At 39.5% G+C, this 20,564-nt stretch overlaps 2 protein-coding genes across 5 annotated transcripts in view; one reads left to right on the top strand and one right to left on the bottom strand.

The window, feature by feature from the left end:
* Positions 1-3,383: 3,383 nt before the first annotated feature.
* Positions 3,384-8,784, top strand: serping1 (serpin peptidase inhibitor, clade G (C1 inhibitor), member 1). Of its 2 annotated transcripts, none has more exons than XM_044191020.1 (11): positions 3,384-3,540; positions 3,889-3,936; positions 4,150-4,189; positions 4,290-4,451; positions 4,565-4,867; positions 5,135-5,350; positions 6,141-6,284; positions 6,421-6,624; positions 6,718-6,857; positions 7,769-7,991; positions 8,246-8,784. In XM_044191020.1, the coding sequence occupies exons 2-11, from the start codon at positions 3,889-3,891 to the stop codon at positions 8,491-8,493; spliced, it is 1,728 nt and encodes a 575-aa protein (XP_044046955.1). In that variant the 5' UTR covers positions 3,384-3,540; the 3' UTR covers positions 8,494-8,784. The 2 variants fall into 2 exon arrangements, with proteins under 2 accessions (XP_044046955.1, XP_044046954.1); XM_044191019.1 differs by having other exon boundaries at positions 4,081-4,189.
* A 73-nt stretch (positions 8,785-8,857) lies between these two features.
* Positions 8,858-20,564, bottom strand: part of doc2d (double C2-like domains, delta) — a 61,583-nt gene continuing 49,876 nt past the window's right edge. For all 3 annotated transcript variants that reach the window (XM_044191023.1, XM_044191022.1, XM_044191021.1), the window contains exons 9-11: positions 16,230-16,311; positions 15,843-15,939; positions 8,858-11,946 (exon numbers count right to left, since the gene is read on the bottom strand). In XM_044191023.1, the coding sequence (XP_044046958.1) occupies positions 11,807-11,946; positions 15,843-15,939; positions 16,230-16,311 (319 nt within the window). In that variant the 3' untranslated portion in view covers positions 8,858-11,806. The remainder of the gene's footprint in view (positions 11,947-15,842; positions 15,940-16,229; positions 16,312-20,564) is intronic.

Raw genomic sequence — 20,564 nt, 5'->3', positions numbered from 1 at the left:
CAAATTTCAGAAAATAGTGACACCCTCACAATGCATGTTTTTTTCCAACCAGTAGTCCAAACCTAAAGCTGATTAAAAATTCAATAAAATAATTAAAAGAAAAAGCATAAAATCCTCACATTTGAGAAGCTGGAACAATTAAATGTTTTTACATGAAAAACATTTCAACAATTATCAAAAGCGTTGCCATTAAGTCGTGGACAATCTGCTAACCAATTAATCGTCTAATTGTTTCAGCTCTACATGAATATATTCACATTTTATCAGCTCTTCTTATGTTTTGTGTGCAAAAATCTTAATCTGTAAAGTAACTAAGGCTGTCAAATAAATGTAGTGGAGTAAAAAGTACAATATTTCCCTCTCAGTTGTAGTGTGGTAGACGTATAAAGCAGCATGAAAAGAAAATACTCAAGTAAAATACAAGTACTTCAAATTTGTACTTAAGCATAGACTAGTACTTGAGTAAATGTACTTAGTTACTTTCCATCACTGCATAAGATGAAAGACTTATACAGCTGTCAGAACCCTTCAAGTAAGCTTGCTGTAATAATATAACATCGTAAAATTGTTCTTACTTTAAAACTTTACTTAGATAAAAGTACAGGAATGTTGGCAGAAAATATACTTACGTTTCAAAAGTAGAAGAATGAAGAATGAATCTCAAGAATTGGGGTGGGTTCAGGCTGAGTGGGACAGTTAAGATTATGGATAATCACCATGTAACAACCAATTACAACAACTGATTCTGAAATTTCTTGATTGGTGAAATGTCAAAGCTTCGGGCATGGTGTCACCTAGCAAACCTCATGGTAAGCATGCTGGCATTGTATCAATTATTAAATGATAATGTCTTAAAATGCACCCAAAAAGTTGTATAAAGTCTAAACAGATTTTAAGAAAATTGTATTTTAAAGCACCGTCCCAGTCAACCTGACAGTGTTAGATAAAGGGGGGGCAAGAGATTTCAGTTTGAGTGGGACTTTTAAGACTAAAAACTTCTCATAGCACTGAGTCAATGAATCAAAATGCTAAAACAGTAATGGTTTGTCAATTAGTTGTGGATAAGTTGATTAAATACATAAATATATACATATGAAATCACAGTGGTAGCTCACATTATATATTAATCATCCTAGAGAAAATAAAATATTAAGGAATGCAGAGTAGAGGCAAGAAGGAAAAAATAATCTATGGATGAAAGACTGTAGCAGGAGCTGTAAGAGTACAAGAGCAAATGGAGAACAGGCCACATGCCCAAATTCACTGTCCAAAGATATATTATTAAGGCTCCAGAATTCACTGAAGTTTTATCATTCTTTCAGTTCCTCCAATTGATTCATAGTATTCAGTAGCAGTGTACTTGACTGCTGAATACAATCAGCTAAATGAATGTATAGCTGCAATTTTAGATTAAACAGAGATATCTGAAAAATATTTTTGCATTGTTTGCTCACATGCATGATACGTTTTAATGCTAAAGCAGTGTTCCACTTTACCAACAAAGGTGTCCCACTCAATGAGAAAGTTACATAGACAAATTAGGGTGTCAGGTGTTGTTTATGTCCATATAACTTTAAAAAAAAAAAAATCTACAATTTGATTTAACTGTGGGCATGTTGATGAAGACCTATTTAAATGAGTCAACATCACTTTAGTTGGACTGGTCAAACTCAAAATCTAAAGAGCAATTCTCCAAAAACTGTCAACACTTGACTTGAATTCACTAATTTCAATGCCACTGCTACAGGTGGGTCTTGTGCATCTACTTTATATACTGTTGGGTAATTTAATCTATAGCAATCATATGCTAAACAGCAAGTAACAAGTAATACAGCTGTCAGATAAACGTATAGTGCAGTAATAAGTATTACGGACAGAACAGACCGGAGACACCGTGAAGAGACTGAGCTTGTTTATTGCACACAAGGGAATATGAAAAGGTGAAGATGATGCTACCGTCCTTTTAACTGGGAGTAGAGGAGCTCTGGAGTTGAGTAGACACACAAGAGAGTTGAGACACACGAGACCGGGAACTGGAGCGACACACACGGGAGACTGGAGATGACTGGATCCAGGATCGAGGCTCTGGAGCCGAGTAGGCGATTTGCTGAAACGTAAGCGAGTCCGTGGCGTAGTGGAGGCAGGATAAAGAGTTCTGTCCTTAATCCAAACAAGACCGGACACTGACTGTGGTGAGGGATGGTGTTTTATAGGGGAGTGGAGTGAATGATTAGGTGCAGGTGTGTGATAGGTGACAGGTGATGGGAATTAGTACTCGGGTGAGGTAGTGCGGTGTGTGTGGTGTAGTGGAGCCTGGCGTGTCTGTGACAATAAGTACCTATCACTATGAAACCGAATCCCCTTAATATTTTTTTTATTCTAAGATAATTTACATTAATTTAACCATTAATAATGATGAATTGAATATACTTTAAATTAGTATTTAATGGGGTAGTCTATGGATAAATAAAGAGATTGTAAATAATTAAGCCACCTTAAAATTGACCAAATAACACAAAAGTCATCCCTTAATTTACACCTTAAATTGGTGAGAATTCAGGGAGGACTATTATGTTATTGGGTAAATGTTATTGGGTTTATTAAGGGCTTTTTTAAAAACCCATTTAAAAACCCTTCAGTATATTATAATCCAAAATGTTAAAATCCAAATCCAATTTGATCAATAAAGTTGTTTGAATTTGCATCAAATAGATGGAGCAAATGTTTCCCCCTGAAATGTATAAACTTGCACAAAATGAAAGCACTGAAGTAAAGTGAAAAGTGATCTAAAAACTAAACTTACTGGTAAATCCAATTAAAGTACCTCCAGCTGGGGATCATGATGGGGCCAATTCCAGCCAACATATAAATAACTATACTATAAAATAAAACTGTACTTAAAAATGTACTACTTAATTTAATGATTCCATTAAAACACTTAACATTGCCTCCGTCATTTGGGTTCTTTACTGATATGTTGGTCCACAAATATAGCAACACAAACTCAGCTTGTGTTTGCCTTCCACTACGTCTTTGTCTGTGTATAGTACCCTGTACAACCTTTGGCAAAATCATATTATGTAAAACACTTCAGGCAAAAACATTTTATTATGTAAATTGAAAATCAGCCAAAGTGAAACTTCTTATCCACCCCCAACTACAAATAGCTATGTTCCACTTGATGATAAAAAAAAAGCTGGATTTATAAGCACTGATATCATAAGTAATAAAATATGATATATTTGCAATGCAAAAATAAATGCAATGGAGACAAAATAAAACATGAATATAAATCATCCAACTTGATATCTGTTGCCAACATGCGAAATCATGTGATTTCCAGCAAGTCAGACGACCTGCATTATGCAAACAAACATCTCTAAACCAACAATCATAGATTAGTCATTGTTGGTTGCAGTTTAGGAGAGCAGACAGTCAGAGGTGGTAGATGGAGTGAACCGTGGTCGGATGTGGCAGAAACATTACTGGTTTAAAAAAACTGGTGACTGAATACATTGGATACATTTGGAAATTGAAGAGGTGTGAGTTATTTCATGTTTTCTGACTTTTGTTGATTAATCACTGAACCGAAGCAATATTATTTACAGTATATTATGCATTACTGTTATAAACAACTATACTTTATGCTGTGTTTTAAGTGTTTTATGGGATTAATCTCTGACAAGAGTATATTTATTGCAAATGGAAGCTGTAGCTAGATGATCAGTTTAAAAAGTTTTAATGGTGGGGAACATCACTATGTTTCTCAGATTGCTCCACATATTGATCTTTTTTCAGGCTTGGTGCCATATTCATTTTGAAATCCTCACTTGCAAAACAACTCCATCAATTTGCTAATCTCATCCTACTTCCTTTGCTCTGCTTTAGATGAAACTACAGGCGATACTTTGCCTCTTGCTGCAGCTCATTTTTGAGGTAAACTCACCTGAGAAATGTAGAATTAGCTCTTTATAGCAGAATGTTTACCAATATCTTCTGTAGCCATAACCAAAGTCCTTCAACCTCATCCTTCTTGTCTCTTGAATATGGCAGCTTGTTTAACACTGTGTTTCTGTTTAGCTTTCTTCATGCACACATGTCCGGGTGATACCTGGTTCCACTCTGGAGCTACCCTGTTTCTCATTTCAGACTGAGTTCAATGGAGCTGCCATCACCTGGACATTCAATGGTCTTATTATATTTCCATAACTATCACCACTACTCTCACTGTATTGCAAAAGTACACAGTTATATTATATTTATTCAGTGTGATCTTTTTCTGAATACAGGTAATGTTCTAAGTGCTCAGTCGACTGGCTCGGCTAGAGTTAAAAAGGATGGCTTGTATCTCTCTATATCTCCTGTAACTGCTGCCAACGAAGGCGAGTACCTGTGTTTGTTAAAGGAGAACAATATGGAGGTAATCAGGACATACAACATTACAGTTGATGGTGAGAAACATAGATACACACTTCTCTTTTATTATACATACGTGCACTTAGTTATCATTCAGCAAAAAGCTTGAATTTAAAAGAGTTTGAAGTGTTTGTGTCTCTCTCTACAGCAATGATTGGCTATACCATTAAGGTAATCGAAGGCTCCACCCTTCACCTCCCGTGCCATTTCCCACCTTACAGCCAAGTCAGGGCCAATGCACTTTGGTTCAAAGGGATGGGTGTTGGCAAGAAGACACGGCTGAATCCTGGAGATGATTCAGCAGGTGATAATGACAGAGTGGAACTGCTATATCCACTTGACCATGATCAGACCATCATAATCAGAGACACCATCATGGAGGATGCTGGAATTTACGATTGTGAATCTGCTGAGGGGGAGAAGCTGAGCACTGTATACATTATTGTTGAAGGTAGGTTTGGCAACCTTTTCACTACTTACTACTTACTGTACGGTCCGTGCAATTTGGAACCATTCATTATTATAGTAAATGGCAAACCAACAAGCTCCAAATGAGTATTAATTTTAACAGCAATTTATGCATGACGAACACTTTGCAGACCAAAGTTACCAGTAAACTAAATAAAGATCTAATTTCCGAACCATGTTGAGGTATTGTTACTAAAAGTAGGCACAACATTTATGTAAATTTTTAACCGTCTGCTTAACTTTCTTTCAGTTGCTCCCACCCCTGTTCCTCCCTCATGCGACGGCTTCATCACAGCATGGGAGCCCTGCCAGGACGAGAACAGTCGCACAGGGGAACCCATGTTGCAGGAATCCATGGCAGAGTTTTCCATGAAGCTGTTTTCTTACCTCAGAGAATCAAATCCCTCTAGCAACTTGCTCTTCTCTCCCATCAGTATCAGCGGTGCACTGTCCCATTTGTTGTTAGGTATGAAGCAAGTTCCTCATTTCTAACAATTGGATGATTATTAATTATTCTTAAATATTCTTAAAGTCTGGTGCTATTCTATATTTTTCTTATTGTCAACAAATTCCAGGAAAAGACCAAAACCAAGTATTACCCATGTGTCAAAAAGACCTCCTTTGTTGTCCAAAAAACGTTTAAAACGCATCAATGAGCCACACAGTTGCAATGTGTGACACGTTTCTTCATTACGATGAACATGGGCACTGTAGTTTACTTTGTGATCCCACATACACTGCCCTGCTGCCAGAAATACTTGCTAGTGCACCGCTGAAAATAATTCCCAACAAAAACACGATTTCCTCCTGTTTGAAAAATGTTTGCTAAAAACTACACTGCCCATATATATATCTGTGTTTATTTTTCAAATATGTACATAGCCCAGTAGGAACAAATGGGCTAAGTGCCACAGACAGGGAAGCTGGAAAGTATTGAGGGATGGACTAATGCATTGCTGGTTTTGGTCTTTTTATGGGATTTGTTGACAATACAAAAAACATAGAATAATGCCAGCCTTATCCTTTAAGATTCTTTGGTCTAAAAAGCAACATTATCCCTTTGTTGCCTGTGCTCATGTAGACAAGAAAAACTTTTATATGACTAGGAAGTTACATAAAAATGTTTGGCTCTTTGAAATGTCACAGGAGTTTTCTTCTACTTATATTAAAGTCAGACATACCTTGCAGCGTCCTATATCACTCTAAGTGCAGTACATCTCTTTCTAAATGTCTTTTCTTCATCTCGTTACCTTCAGGTGCAAGGGGGGCCACCCGCAGAGCAATTGAGACGGCTGTCTGTGTGCCTCATGACTTCCACTGTGTTCACTTCCAGATGAAGAAGCTGAGAGAGAAGTTGGCCAGCTCCTTGAAGATGGCTTCTCAGATCTACTATAACCCACGTATTTCTATCACACTCACAAAATAGCTCCTCTCTAAAGAGAAATGCAGTTAAAGAGATAGATGCAGAGATTCATGAAGAGCTAGAAGGATGTCTATCTCTGTAGCTCATCATGGTTTCTCTGTTCTCTTCCTCAGAAATGAATCTGAGTGAGTCCTTTATTAACCAGTCCATTCAGTTCTATGAAGCAGAACCCACCAGGCTGCTGGAAACCAGTGCGGAAAGCACTCAGATGATCAACAGCTGGGTGGCAAATAAAACCAACAATAATATCAAACACTTGGTTGACTCTGTATCACCCAGTACACAGATGATCCTGCTCAACGCTGTCTCCTTTAGTGGTTAGTAAAGTGTGTGTGCACAAGTGTTTGCGTAGGCTATGTGCATGTGAAAATGGTGGAAATTAAAACAAACTGTGTGTATGTGCACTTCAGGTCAGTGGAAGGTCAAGTTTGATCAGAAACCCAAGAAAGGACTTTTCACAAAACTGGATGGTGATCTGGTAAATGTGCCGCTCCTCTATCACCAGAAATACAAGGCTGTTATGACCTACGTGATCGAGCTAAAGGCACAGGTAACAGACAGCCAACACCCATCTTAACCCCACCCTTTCACATACTACAAAGCAGATGTTTTCAGACTGTGAGGAGAGTTGAAGGGGGGTGAGGCGAGAGACACGTGAAGTGAAAAGTGAAAGGCTAAGATACTGTGAAGTGAAAGGCAATTAATCCTTAGCTCCTGATTGCCGCAAATTGCTTCAAAATTTGTACTCCTTCTCCAAGACATAACACAGTCAAATCTGACTATACATGAAAGACATATTCTTTATATACAGTGTCTCTTACAGTTGTGTGCATCGCAAATAAAAGTCCATAAATCCGCCTAGCAATAATAGAAAAAATACGCTCTGTATGACTCCAGAACTTGCCAGAGAATCATCATGTTTTTAAAGGTCCAGTGTGTAGGATTTAGTGGCATCTAGCAGTGAAATTGCAGTTTGCAACCATTTGGATACCGCTCGCCTCACCCTCCCCTTCCAAGCGTGTAGCAGAAACTACAGTGGCTGCGAAACTATTATATTCCATTTCTGCCAATAGATCCTCCTAAATGTTTCACACTGGACCTTTAAGTTTTCTTCACTCTCAAAGTTATCCAGTGATAGTTGTCTGTACATCCATGGGTAGCCTACATCGCAAGCAGGAACTGTTAATAGCTAATTTGGCATTCTTTTAATTGTGCCATTTGCTAAAAATGTAAACAAATATAGGAAAGCAACGGGTTTCTAGTTGTAGCCCACAGCTAGGTTAACTAACTTAACTGACTCCATGGCAACATTATACTTATAGTCTACTGTTTACATCTCCCAAAGCACTATAGGAACTGAGTAGAGGGGGGTCTTGGGGGGCACAGTTGTCTCAGTTTTGTCTTTGGGGCCCCAAGACTTTGAAAAACCCTGCAGTAACAGACTTTTTATTTTGCCAACAGGTGGCGAGGTTTGCTCTCACAGGTGACAGCAGTCTTTACATCCTGCTGCCTCGCTCCAACACAGTGGCTAGCCTGCAGCAGGTGGAGGGGAAGATGACGGACATAGCTGTGCGTCAAATGATAGAACAAATGAAAACAAGGTCTTCTCAGCATGTCGAGGTCACTCTGCCCCAAATCAAGCTGGATTTCCAGCCAGACATGAACATACTTATCAAGAAATTAGGTTTGTTTATCTTTCATGTTCTTTTCTGTCTGTCAGACTCAAATTCAGCCTATTAATACCACAAAATGAATACCACCCATGCAGCTTGTGTATTACTTTACCTGCCAGTTAGAAGACAGCCATTAAGTCTCATTTGTGAAATACGGATACCCATCTGCTCTTTGATCTCCCTGTATCTGATCCACTTTGCTTTCCTCCCTTCTTTTTTCACTACCATCATCTTTCTGCACTTTCTCTCCCTTTTCCCCGACCAGGACTGTCATCACTCTTTGAGGGTGCTGACCTGTGTGGCCTCTACTCTGAAGAGAAGGTGGTTCTGGACGATGCCAGACACAGAGCCTTCCTCGCACTGACCGAGCAAGGAGTTGAGGCCGGAGCCGTCACCACTATGTCGTTCTCTCGCTCCTTCCCTTCCTTCTCTGCCATGCGGCCTTTCATCATGCTGCTGTGGAGTGACCAGGCAAATGTGCCACTCTTTATTGGCAGAGTGACTGACCCATGAGGGGGGGGATGACAGACACAGTAAAGAGAGAGTGAGTGGAAATGTAACAGAGGCAAACGGGCAGGAAAGAAACAAAGATATGGTAAACAAGGGATGTCTGATAGAATCGAAATGCAAGTCATTTAATTATCTTACTACGCCTTTTCTGAATATTGTGCTGCTTTTTCGGTATTGGTGTTGCTTTACGTAGTTACTAAAGTGAGCAGCGACACTCACAAAAACAGATATACAGGCCTGGATGTGTGCTGTTTTCAAAGATGATGATGAATAAACACGTATTAACACAACACATATGATGCTTGTCTTGTGTTTTTGAAGAGTTAAGCACAATTTGGATCACGTGTCATTCAAAGGAAGACAGACGGCCACTGAAACAACTTCAATTTATTTTGCGAAGTAGTTACATAAACCCACCACAGGATGGCAGCCATACTGTGTGATTGACATTGACAGTGAATACACAGGAACTACAGTAGTGAATTCCCATCTCATTCGCCCCTGCCCTCCTGCATCATTACCACTGATATCAATTTAAGGAAGACAAGTGTCAAAATCTGTAAGAGTAAAGGTTTTGTTTTTTTTAAACCAATATCTTGCTTGGTAAAGCACAGCAACTGAGCAAAATATACCCTGAATTATTGTATTCACAAACAAACAAATACACACTAATGGTAAGAGACTGAATGGATGGCATAGATTGTAAACACATCAGGATTCAGAATGATCAGCTAAGGTTGCATTCTATTACACAAGCTGATAGTGTTTGCTAAACATGCAGCTGTATTGCAGATAAAATGATTACATAAGCAAAGCAGGGTCAATAGACAAGAGTCAGAAAATTCGGTGACTGTAAACAAAACCAACAGATCCAGAGAGAGGAATAAGCAAGCATCCAGCCAGAAATGTGAACTCTATTAGCCCCAATCAAAGTACTGAGTATTCCCAGAAATGCATCTTTGATGCCTGGATAACGCGATAATGTTGTTGTTTTGGTTTGATTATCTCACTGCTGACGTGCTGTTTTGATGTGCATAGAAAAAGTACAGAATAAACCCACCATCCTTGCACTACCCTCTTGTTAAAGTCATTTAAGGTCTAACTGAAAATGTGTTTAAGCTAACTGTTAAAACACACAGTTTAGTTCCAAGCTTTTGATAATGCCCAAGCCCTTTTTATTCGAAACCTAATTCACCACTGAAGGATCCATTTTTTTGCAGTCAACGATGAGACACAAGGTTGTTGAAGGACGCCAAGAATATGAGCAGCCGGATCGATTCAACAGTTAGAAAACTCCCGGAGGCCACTGACCGACTATGGGTGTGCTTTTGTGAACCAGTGTATAGCCAGAGCTGAAGTGACAGATGAACCAGGGGAGTACATTTGATATCCTGGCAGGCATTTAGACAATTCAGTGATGCTCTAGCCCATATACACCATAAATATGCAGAGATGTGCATAGAGACACATAACAAGCATGTAGGTTATGTGTGCAATCTAGCGTAGTTTTTCAATATCTTGGATCCTGGCCTGTGATTATCCACTGTCCCCTGCTGCCAAATGTGTTTCCTTGCAGGGTGTAATCCCACTTTACCTCCTGAGGTTAAATTGTAGGGGGGGAGTCCATTCTCTATGTCTGCATTTCTACTAACTGTTCACAGTTTATCTCAGCAGACAATCCTGTCACAGACATGGACACAGTAGTCCCAGTGGTCTCCAGTAGTCTTTTCTCCTGTCCAGAGGATGAAATATATTCCACTATAGACCTGATATTTAATAGCTCAGAAGTAATGGGATAATGATCCAAGCAATGACTCCCTCTGATGGTTGATTTCAGTCAAATTTCTTTCACATGTATTTTTTAGAGTCTCTCAAGGACAGTGTCTGATGGTGTACAAAGGTGGATTAGGGGAGATTTCCATGCTTTTGGCAGCCCTATTCTCATAAATCAGATAACAGAACCAATGAAATGCCTGAATTTTCAAATTAATATATTACTGCTGTGATATTGCCCTGCAGGGAGAAAATCTTGCATCATCTGTGACTCTGTTGGAGCAGAATTGGAGTCACTGAGGTAAACCTGCTTGGATCCTGTTGAAATCTGGTTCATAACGCAGCAGTGAAGTAAAGGTACAAACGGTACCTCCAAAAGCAATATCCGTTCTGCCTGCCACGGACACATCTTTTTCATCAGGAAAGCCAAAGGAGCGGTCAGAGGTTATGTATCAAGATATATTCCATTCTTAAAGTTGCTCTATGACTGTCTGGCAATGGGAGAGAGAGAGAGAGATGGCAAAGGTCTGGCACACATGATCGACAGCTTGTCAGTGTCCTACAGCCAGGATTACTCACACCACTGAGGCCCGTGGTGGTGGTGGCGTCAGAGGATTTCTCTCTTGTATGTGTCTTTCTTGTCCTTTGTTATTATTTCTTCACACCTCTGTGCTTCGGAAGTTGAATGGAGACATTTTGAATGGGGAATGACGTGAACACGGACAGACACACACTGCACAGACAGTGAATGTAGGCACTGATATTCTCATAGCCCTCATGCACACACACACACACACACACACACACACACACACACACTGACACGTTAATGTCACGATATGAAGATGTATAGAAAGCCACTGTCACTAAAAGACAATGAAAGACATAAGAACATGGACACTGAAACTGTAAAGGTACAAATCCACCAAATTGATAATTTTGTGCTTTATAATATGGTGTGTTGTTTTGCATCAGTTCAACAACCACTAAAACAGAGACTTCTCAGAACAGAATCACCCTTTTTATAACATCCTCTCTCCTGTAACTATATACCACATTATGAGTCACTGGGGTGCACATACTTTTGGCCCCTTTCACTGAATGAATTTTGTGTAGGCTACATTAGTCTCAAATCTCTTCATTAGGTGTAAATTTGAATGACAGAATATAAGCAACTTCCACAATACAGTAAGGTCTAAAGCACAATTTTGTGAGTATTGTTTTGTTACGTCAACACTTTAATGAGGACATCGTCACAATTTGGTTCACCTTTAGAAAAAAATACATTTAAAAAAATGTATTCAGATTACACATTATTACCATAACTAATATTAGTATGAATATCATATACTAATAGTTGGTGCTGTAATTATTGGCATTATATGACGGATTCCATTTTCAACATTATTATTATTGCATGTTTTATCCTTTGCTCTTATTACTGCTTTACTTTACTTTTGGTATCTGTTATCAACCATCTTTCAGTGAGACAAATGTGTGTGTGTTAGAGTGTGTGTTTGTATACATGAATGTCTTGGGTAATCTAGTCCGGTTTGTCACTGCTCGGGGCTCCTTGCTGTGTGAGCGTATGCCAGTGCTCCACTTTCTTCCCTTTGTTTTTGAGACACTCGAACCAGTGTTTGAGTCTCTGTCCGCTTGCATTGATGCCCAGCTCCACTCCACCTGCAAACAGACAGGGAGAGGCAGAGAAGAATAATCAGGAGGTGATCGGAATTGACAAAAAGGAGACAGAAATTGGGAGGAATGAAAGAAAGACTATAGGTGGGAGAAGTACTCAGATCCTTAACTTAAACCTGCAGTGCAGAACTTTTGTCTCCCCCTTCTGGCAGTGAGAGTAATTACAAACACTGTCAATGCGTGCTTATGACTTATGCCTACAGGTGAGCTGCTCCCTCCCTTCAGCTCTGGCAAACCAATCCTTGCTGGTTGGTGTAAACACACATCATTACCGGTGAACCGGTCACCACAGACAACAGATTTTAAAACTCTAGTACTAGAACTACTACAAAATACAGAGAGATTTACCTGGCGGTGACAGGCTTAATGAGCATTGTGTGGACTTGTTTGGCAAGGGCTTGAATGAAATGGATGTTCATTTATATGTAAAAGTCCCACACTCCAGCTTTAAGTAAAAGTACTAATTTATTTTTTATTACTTTTATTTTTTGCTCTAGTCTTTGCTTTTTTTTATGAAATATTGGATAATTTGACCTTTTTGGGCATCAAGGAAGAAAATTGAAACCAGCAATAACAGATTTGTTTTGGTCACTTAGGGGCAGCGGAAACAAGTTGTGAACACTGACATTGAACTGGTTTGCAGCTTGTTTACACATTCAGCAGTTATGGAGCAACATTATTATTCATTTGGAGTCATGCTTCTGGCCAGCTGATGAATGTATTATATGTTATCTCAATCTCTATATCAATCTCTTCTAGCTCTGTTTTTGGTCTCTACCAACTCGTGAGGGAAATATCGGTCTCTTTAGCTGCTAAATATTCCAGTTCAACAGCTAGTCACTAACTGTGTCTGCCTGCTGTTTGGTGCTGAGCAGGGAGTGTACAGTGGGTTTTTAGATTTTTTTCTCTGAAAGCAGCTGCCTGTTGCAGCCAAAAACAACGCTATGAAAGCAGTGAGAGTGAACCAAAACTGTAAAGTTGTGGACCGGACAGCTAAACAATGAGCTGAAACTCACTATAAAGCTCTGTAAAGCCAAGAGGAGCTGCAGCTTTGATATTGTCACATTGTTTTCACATTATCATTTGATACATTGCTGTTATAGATGCTTTAAATGATACCATATGAGAAGTTCAGTGACAAATCTCTCTTTGGTGGAGCTGCTAGCAACTCATAGACACCTAAAATGTGACAAGGGGCCCCAGCTAAACTGCTTTTTTAAGAGGTCACAAACCAAAAAGGTTGAGAACAACTTGCTCAATTTTTAACAATGCATTTAATTTTATAAGCTTATCGTATATTTTTAAGTAAAATCTTATCCTGAAAAGTAACTAGTAACTGCAGCTGTAAAAAGTACAATATTTCCCTCAGAAATGTAGTTGATTAGAAGTACAAAGTGGCATAAAATGTAATAATCAAGTAAAGTACAAGTACCTCAAAACTGTACTTAAGTGCAGTACTTAAGTAAATGTAATTAGTTACTTTCCACCACTGGTGGTATCATAAAATAACAACAAACAAGGGGACAGAGTGACAGACATTTTATTTTCTTGTTAAAATCTAATATTCAGTAATATGTAATTGAGCTTTGGCAATAATGTACATCAACATTCATGCCAATAAAGATTATTATTATTTCACTGGCAGACAGACATGGCAGCAAAGAAGGAAGCAAACAGACATTCAAGACAAATTCCTCTAGGCAGAGAGAAAGAGAAATAGACAGGTAGCTGGGGAATTACAAGAAAGAGATTTAGATAACTAAAAATGTATTGAAAGAGCATGGGGGGGGAATGAATATGCAGAGCAGCAGGAAATGACTCAGGTGGAAGTGAGCCTAGGTGATGGAGAGGCAGACTGTAAGACAGAGAGATGCAGGCACTTGTCACACTGAGGTTATTACAAAGCCATTCCCTTGGCTGTGATTGCACAGTTAATGGAGCATAAAGTTTTAAACACGGTATTTGGGCAATGCTGCATTCCAACAGTGCCTTGGAAAATGACAGCCGCGAGCGAACAAGGCTCGATTGTTGATCTGCTTCTCATCTGAGCTTGTCATTGCACACTGCCTGAGATGCTGCTGCTGGGAGGGGAGGAGAAGCCTTTAAGTGTTTCCCACCCTGTATCCTCTTTAACTTTCCTCTCACACACAGACACACACAACTTGGAGAGCAGGTTTTTTCGATAGGATAATCACGCACAACACTTTGTCACCTCCACCACCACCCCCACAAAACTCCCACCACCTCTGAAACAGAAATCGATGAAGTGTTCCCTGAGCCTGCGGGTTGCTAGTGACAAACAAACGGTCAGCCATCCTGACATGCGTAGGGGGATTGAAGAAGGATGAGGAACCAGAGCCAGAGGAGATGACACAGACGAGGGCGAGGCAGACACACAGGCTGGTGAGCAGGTGTGCACAAACACTCGCACAGGTTTGACCCTGTTCTCTGTCCACTTATTTTTACCCCTCTGCTGCACATCTGTCTCATTCAACCCAACCAGCAGATACACAAGTACTTCAAACAAAGTACTTGTTGAAGAAACCGATCTACTCTAGAAAACCTGATCTACTTATTATCGTCAGTATTGGCACTCATACTGGTCTGGTGGATCGGCTCAATCCTACTTGAGACTTGATTTGAACTTGTCTCGATTGACTTGAGACTTGACTTGCGCCATAAGAATTAAAAACAGTTTTGGTATCTATAATGTCTCTTTAGTTTCTTTAGCAGTTGTATTATGTTTTCTGTAAGGTTTTATAGTTTTCCTGTAAGATGACATTAGACATTGTAAATGTACAACACAACATGGCAAAATCAGAGGTTTAGATTTGATTCAGGATGAAGATGAAATTTCCCATCTCTCCTTTTGTATCGATCTTTCCCACAAGTCATCCGTGATTTATTGCTGGTGTTTTCTTGTATACTTTTGCCCTCACATTTTTTCTCTCATTGTTAAATTTTCTTCTCCATGTATCTCTGAAATCTCACCTTTTACCATGTGACATCCTCTATATCTTCTACTAAGCCTATTAGCATGCTTGTTTTTGCTCTCACTCTTACAATAGTGCACTGGGATTGTGTTCGCTAGGCCTCTTTATCAACTCGTTTTCTCCATTCTTCTTTGTCTCAGTGTCATTTTTTCCCAACCCCAATTAACATAACTGGCAGGCTGCTGTAGCTAAACCTGTAATGATAATGGTCTGGGGAATGGCTCTTATCTGGGGCTGTACGTTAGACCGATGGCATTTTCTCCCAGCAGGGCTTATAACTCACTGGGCTTATCTAAACACTGGGTGTCTCCCACCAACCCACCCACATACTGCCTCACACATGCACACACACACACACACACACACACACACACACACACACACACACACACACACACACACATTAGACAGAGTAAAACACTTTGATCTGAAGACCTTCAAGCTCACAGAGTGGTAATCCATTCTCACTGTGCCTCCCCACTAGTTCCCCATCAATCCCTAAGCTCCCAAGTGCTCCATTGCCATGATATACACACCAGGCCATGCCAAAGCTGTTTAGCAGTCTGACGAAGCAGCAGCGATCTGATGTGCCAAGTCCACGAAGGATGGGGATCCAGAGAGAACGTCTTCCTTTTTGATTTGTAAAGCCTCACCATTTCCTTTTCCACTCAAAGTCTCCTTTGCTTGCTCAATCATTCTCCTCAAGCCTCATAATTACCCCTCATCTCTCATTTTTTTTACTTCTCTCTCCACCCACGTTCGGACTGGTTTTTATATCTTCTGCAATTGCAACACTTTCATTCAAACACTCTAGTACAGTCATCTACTTTGCTGCTGCTGCCTTCCTCTCCACTCCTCCCCTCCACACCTCAGTTCTTCTCAGCCTACCTATGAAGTCGTTGCTCATTCCCAAATCGTAGTCCCACACAGAGATCTCCAGGGTTTTCTTTGCCAGCTGGTCCAGGGATACTTCATATGAAAACTCCTGTGCAGGTGGTGCACACAAGAGCATATTTATATCAATGATTCATAAACACAAGAGTTGAAAGGAACAGAAAATGTAATTTAGTGCATTTTCAGTAGAAACATGCAGATTGATGCTGAGAACACGTTCAAAAAAATGTCAGATTTTAAGTAATATTAAAAAGGTATACTTAATTGCCATGCCGTCCAAATGTCATCCTTTCTACAGAACATCATTTTGAGCTCAGTAAAGAAATCAAAGAAGTTGCCAGATGTATTGTGGTTATTTGTGGAGCAGGAGACAAGTTGTACCTCATTGAATTCAGGATTGAGAGTCTTTTTCTTCACTGAAGTCTTGTACTTGGACTTTTTCCCCATATCTGGCTGCAAGATGCTGAGAAAGAGAAAAAAATAGAGCAAAAGCTAAAGAGGACATAAATTCATCGGGACCTTGTACACTCTTCAGGTCATGTCCAACCTCAGGATAACACATAGCTTGAAGGTAAAGGAATAGTTTGAGGTTTGAGATTTGGCCAAAGGTTAGATGAGAAGATTGGTAGACAAAGTCTGTTAAAAATGAAACTACAGCCAGCAGCCGGTTAACTTAGCATAAGGACTGGAAACATGGGGAAACAGCTAGCCTTACACTTTGGTTTTTGTAGGGGTTAACAAACATGTTACTGTGAAATTTAGAGGTGCTGGGTGGCAGATTGTGTTACCTTTGGACTGACCCAGGCTTGCTGTTTCCCTCTTTTTCCAGTCATTATGCTAAGCTAAACTAACCGGCTGCTGGATGTACTGTAGCTTTATATTTACCTACAGATATGAGAGTGGTATCGATCTTCGCATCTAACTTTCAGCAAGAAAGTGAATTAGTGTTTTCCCCCAAATCTCAAACTATTTCTCTGGTTCAACTCTGGTTGTAGTCCATAGATAGTACTTCCTTAGTGAAATGGAGAGATTTCACAAATGGAGAGTTTTCTATTCTACAATAGACTTCCTCAAATGCATTTCACCTTTCAAACAAGGCCAGAACAATCATTATTTCTGAGATCAAAGTAATTTATCCATTACTTTTTTTAATCTTTTGTCCTGTTGCACCAGTAAGCTTTGCTGAATGGCAGAAAGACAGGAGACAGAAAGTTTGCAAAATCTCTTTCAGAGATAATCGTGACCCAGAAGTCTTTTGAACAAAGGCGGGGACAGTGAGAGAGTGAAAGAGAAACAGAAAGAGAACGAGAGAGACAGTAGACCACAGCAAGATCATAATCATGTCGATGTAGGAGGACTATACGCTCCAGCAAAGAGGCAACAGAAGGATCGCCAGAGGGCAATGAGAGTCATCATCAGCATAAATTCCAAGTCAAAATGTTCAGGGGGTGAGATATCTCAGTCTTCCAGCCTCCCCCCCGCCAGTGACGAATCCTCGCCTGACAGCTGATGCATGAGATGGGCTTGAGGTTGTCACTGCAGAGCCGGAATCAGAGCGAGTGAAGGATGGAGGGATGAAGGAGGGAAAGGAACAGGAGGAGGAGGAAGAGGAATTGATAGAAAGCAAGGTGGTGGCACAAAGACTTGAGCCACTGTACATTGTCTGTGCTGAAAATGTAATTTTTCTTGATATGAAATGATTGGGCAAAAGTTGTAGTTATTAAAGGCAGTCCTCCTACCTGTTGACAACTAAAACACACATGGTTTACTGTAAATCTCAGCCTCACAACCTTATTTGGTTCCCTACAGTAAATTTATAAGAAACAAATATATATATTACATGTTACATAAAATTTGGTTAACTTTTTCTGACATTTCTTTAATTTTGCTTTTTTTCTGGTCAAATAAAATAAAAATCATTCAAATGAAACAATCTGAGATGGAAAAGTCAGTCTTTGGTTGAACTGCTCACAACTCATGTCTAGCAATAACCTGCGAAGGGAGATCGCAAGACACTTCTGTGGAACAGTTTTTACTCTGACAGAGATAAAAGGAAATGGTACAACACAGCTAATAAGCAACTGGTGTGTCCAGGCAGTACACAAAATTTTAGAGGCGGTGCAATTTCATACAAAGTCAATGGAAAGATGCAAATTGACATGAAGATGTGTCTGTACAAGAAAAATTTAACACATTCATTGCTAGCTAGCTTATAGCTAACATCTGTACAGTTGGTACTTTGGCTATTTGGGGCAAATTAACACAAATGGTCCAATGGTCAAATTTGTGCGAATGACGCTAGACAAAAATTTGCTTTCTGTCTGAACCATTAGAGATTATTCTTAACAGCTGTCTCTCCTCTTTGGTGAAATGCCCTCTGGAAGGACATATACAGTAGACAACTTCTGAAGTTTTTCTTTTGTACGTACAAGTAGTAAACCTACTGTGTACCTATTACACTCACGATTATAGTGTTGTTCCAATTTAAACCATTCAGTTGATAACATGTCACCAAACTTCTGGTCATTTTCTCCAAAAGCTAATCAGCATTTATCCTCCAACATACCTGATGCTTATAGAATAGTCTGACTGCCTTCACATGAAATGAAATGAGAAGAAAGAAAGGAATCATTTGAGAGAGGCAGCCAAACAAAGCCTCTATTTGGCCAGCACCATGTGAGCGGGAGAGGTAAAAGCCTGGGGGACATCTCAGTCTGACCTGTGCCAAATCCCATTTTACATCCGACTCTGAGGCAGTTCAGATGGGTGATTCCAATTTCCAGTATAACAAAACTTCATTTGACAGCAACATTCACAATAATGATAATAAAAATACTCCATACAGCAGCAACCAAACTATGCTCAAATTACCGAAGAAAATTCAATGTGAAGAATAATTCATACCATGGGAGGCTGGTCTATAGAGATAGGGAGGATTATCCCTTTAGTTTTTGTTGGCTGTTTTGTGCAGAATACAGTAAACTAACTAACCATATTTCTGTGCTGTACACATTTACTATTTTAGACATGTGTCACAAACCTCCACTGACTGATAAGGTCACCAATAAGGTTAACAGGGATTGACAGCTGTTCTTCTCTAATGATGATGATGTTTAAATACTTTTCCATAGAACTATTTTGTTTTTCTCATATGGAGCATACGGACAAGTAAGGGCACTCATGTTAAGAATAACATATAAGGGGGTGGACAAAATAACAGGAACGCCTAGACACAGCATACTCAAATCTAATGCAGCAATATCACAACAGCTTCAAAACACCTGCCACAGTCTCAACAAAACCTCTAGCTTTTTAGATTTACAAAGGTAGTATTTTTGTCAGTGCATACTGTATGTGTTAGATATGTATTGCAGGTGTTAATTACTTTGTTGTCACCCCTTGTAACTATGTTATCTTCACTTTACCACATCACACTACAGTCAGTAGCTCACTTGTATTATATTACATGCGGTTCATTTTATCTTAGTCATTTTATCGCATTTTTCTTCTTCTTTTTGTAGGGTTACGGTTAGATTTCTCTTTTTCTTTTCTTTTTAAGTATAGACTCTAATTAGTTTAAGTCTGTCTTTCAGTAATACAATACTCACATGCCTATATGTGCATTGAAAGAGTTATTAGTCACTGTAATTGTTTATCCTGTCCATACTAGCCATGAAGCAATCCCTTCCTAGCATGACTACACTGTAAAACATGGGGGACAAAATCCATAGTCCTAGTTCTGTGCAAAAATGCTTCAATATACTTTAGTATGAAATTTCCTCTTTATGTCAATTTCATACTAAAACATCTGTAACTATCTGGAAGATACCAACTTGATTTGGTTAACTCAGACTGCTGAAGCCTCATATTAGCTTTGGGTGAGCTTCAGAATGCCTCTTTGCACAGAACGAGCACTGTGGATTTTTACGCCCATGTCTTAAGGTTTGGTCATACTTATACGGATGGATGGCTGTCCACCTCCATACAATATGGAAGTGGACAGCTGCTGACTTGCACGCGGACAGTGGACGCTCACAGCTTCTACACATAATACAATCGTGAGTCTGCGTATGCAGACATGTTCCACACATGCGCACTGGAAAATAAGATGTCAACCTCACTATACTGATAGGAAGAACTTCTCTGTTTGTTGTATTTGGCTGAACAACAAAAAAGGTCCAAAAAAAAAATGGTGTGTGTGACTGCTTAACGAAAATAGGACAAAGGACATGAAATACAGTACCTGTAATAATGCTGTACATACAGTACACACAGCTGTTTGCTGTGTACAGTCCATGCAGTCACAAATTAGGTGGTGTGCAGATGTCTGCATAGGGGTCCATACAGGCCTTTGCGGGCAAGGGCAGATCACCCTGGTGGCCATGTGGATGCGGCAAGCATGAAGTGGTGTTTACATTGGAGCCACACTAGGAAGGGATCTTGTTGCAGCCAATATGTACAGGAGGAAGGATTACATTGACCAATAACTCTTTCAATGTACTGTACATATGGGCATGTAAGTATTGTATTATGCTAGACTTGAAAAAAATGGAACCTAATGTGTATTTTTTTGTTGTTTGTTTAAACTTGGTAGGGAAGGCCCACTGTGTAAGGCCTTGGCTCTTCTGTCCTTTAAAAAAAACCTTCATTTTTTGCATTTGCTTTTATGCTGTTTTCTATGTGCAAATTGAAATCCAATGTAATCAAATCAGGTCC

The sequence above is a fragment of the Siniperca chuatsi genome, linkage group LG3, assembly GCF_020085105.1.
Source record: "Siniperca chuatsi isolate FFG_IHB_CAS linkage group LG3, ASM2008510v1, whole genome shotgun sequence".
NCBI lineage: Eukaryota > Metazoa > Chordata > Actinopteri > Centrarchiformes > Sinipercidae > Siniperca > Siniperca chuatsi.
This window is presented reverse-complemented; position numbering and strand designations above follow the sequence as displayed.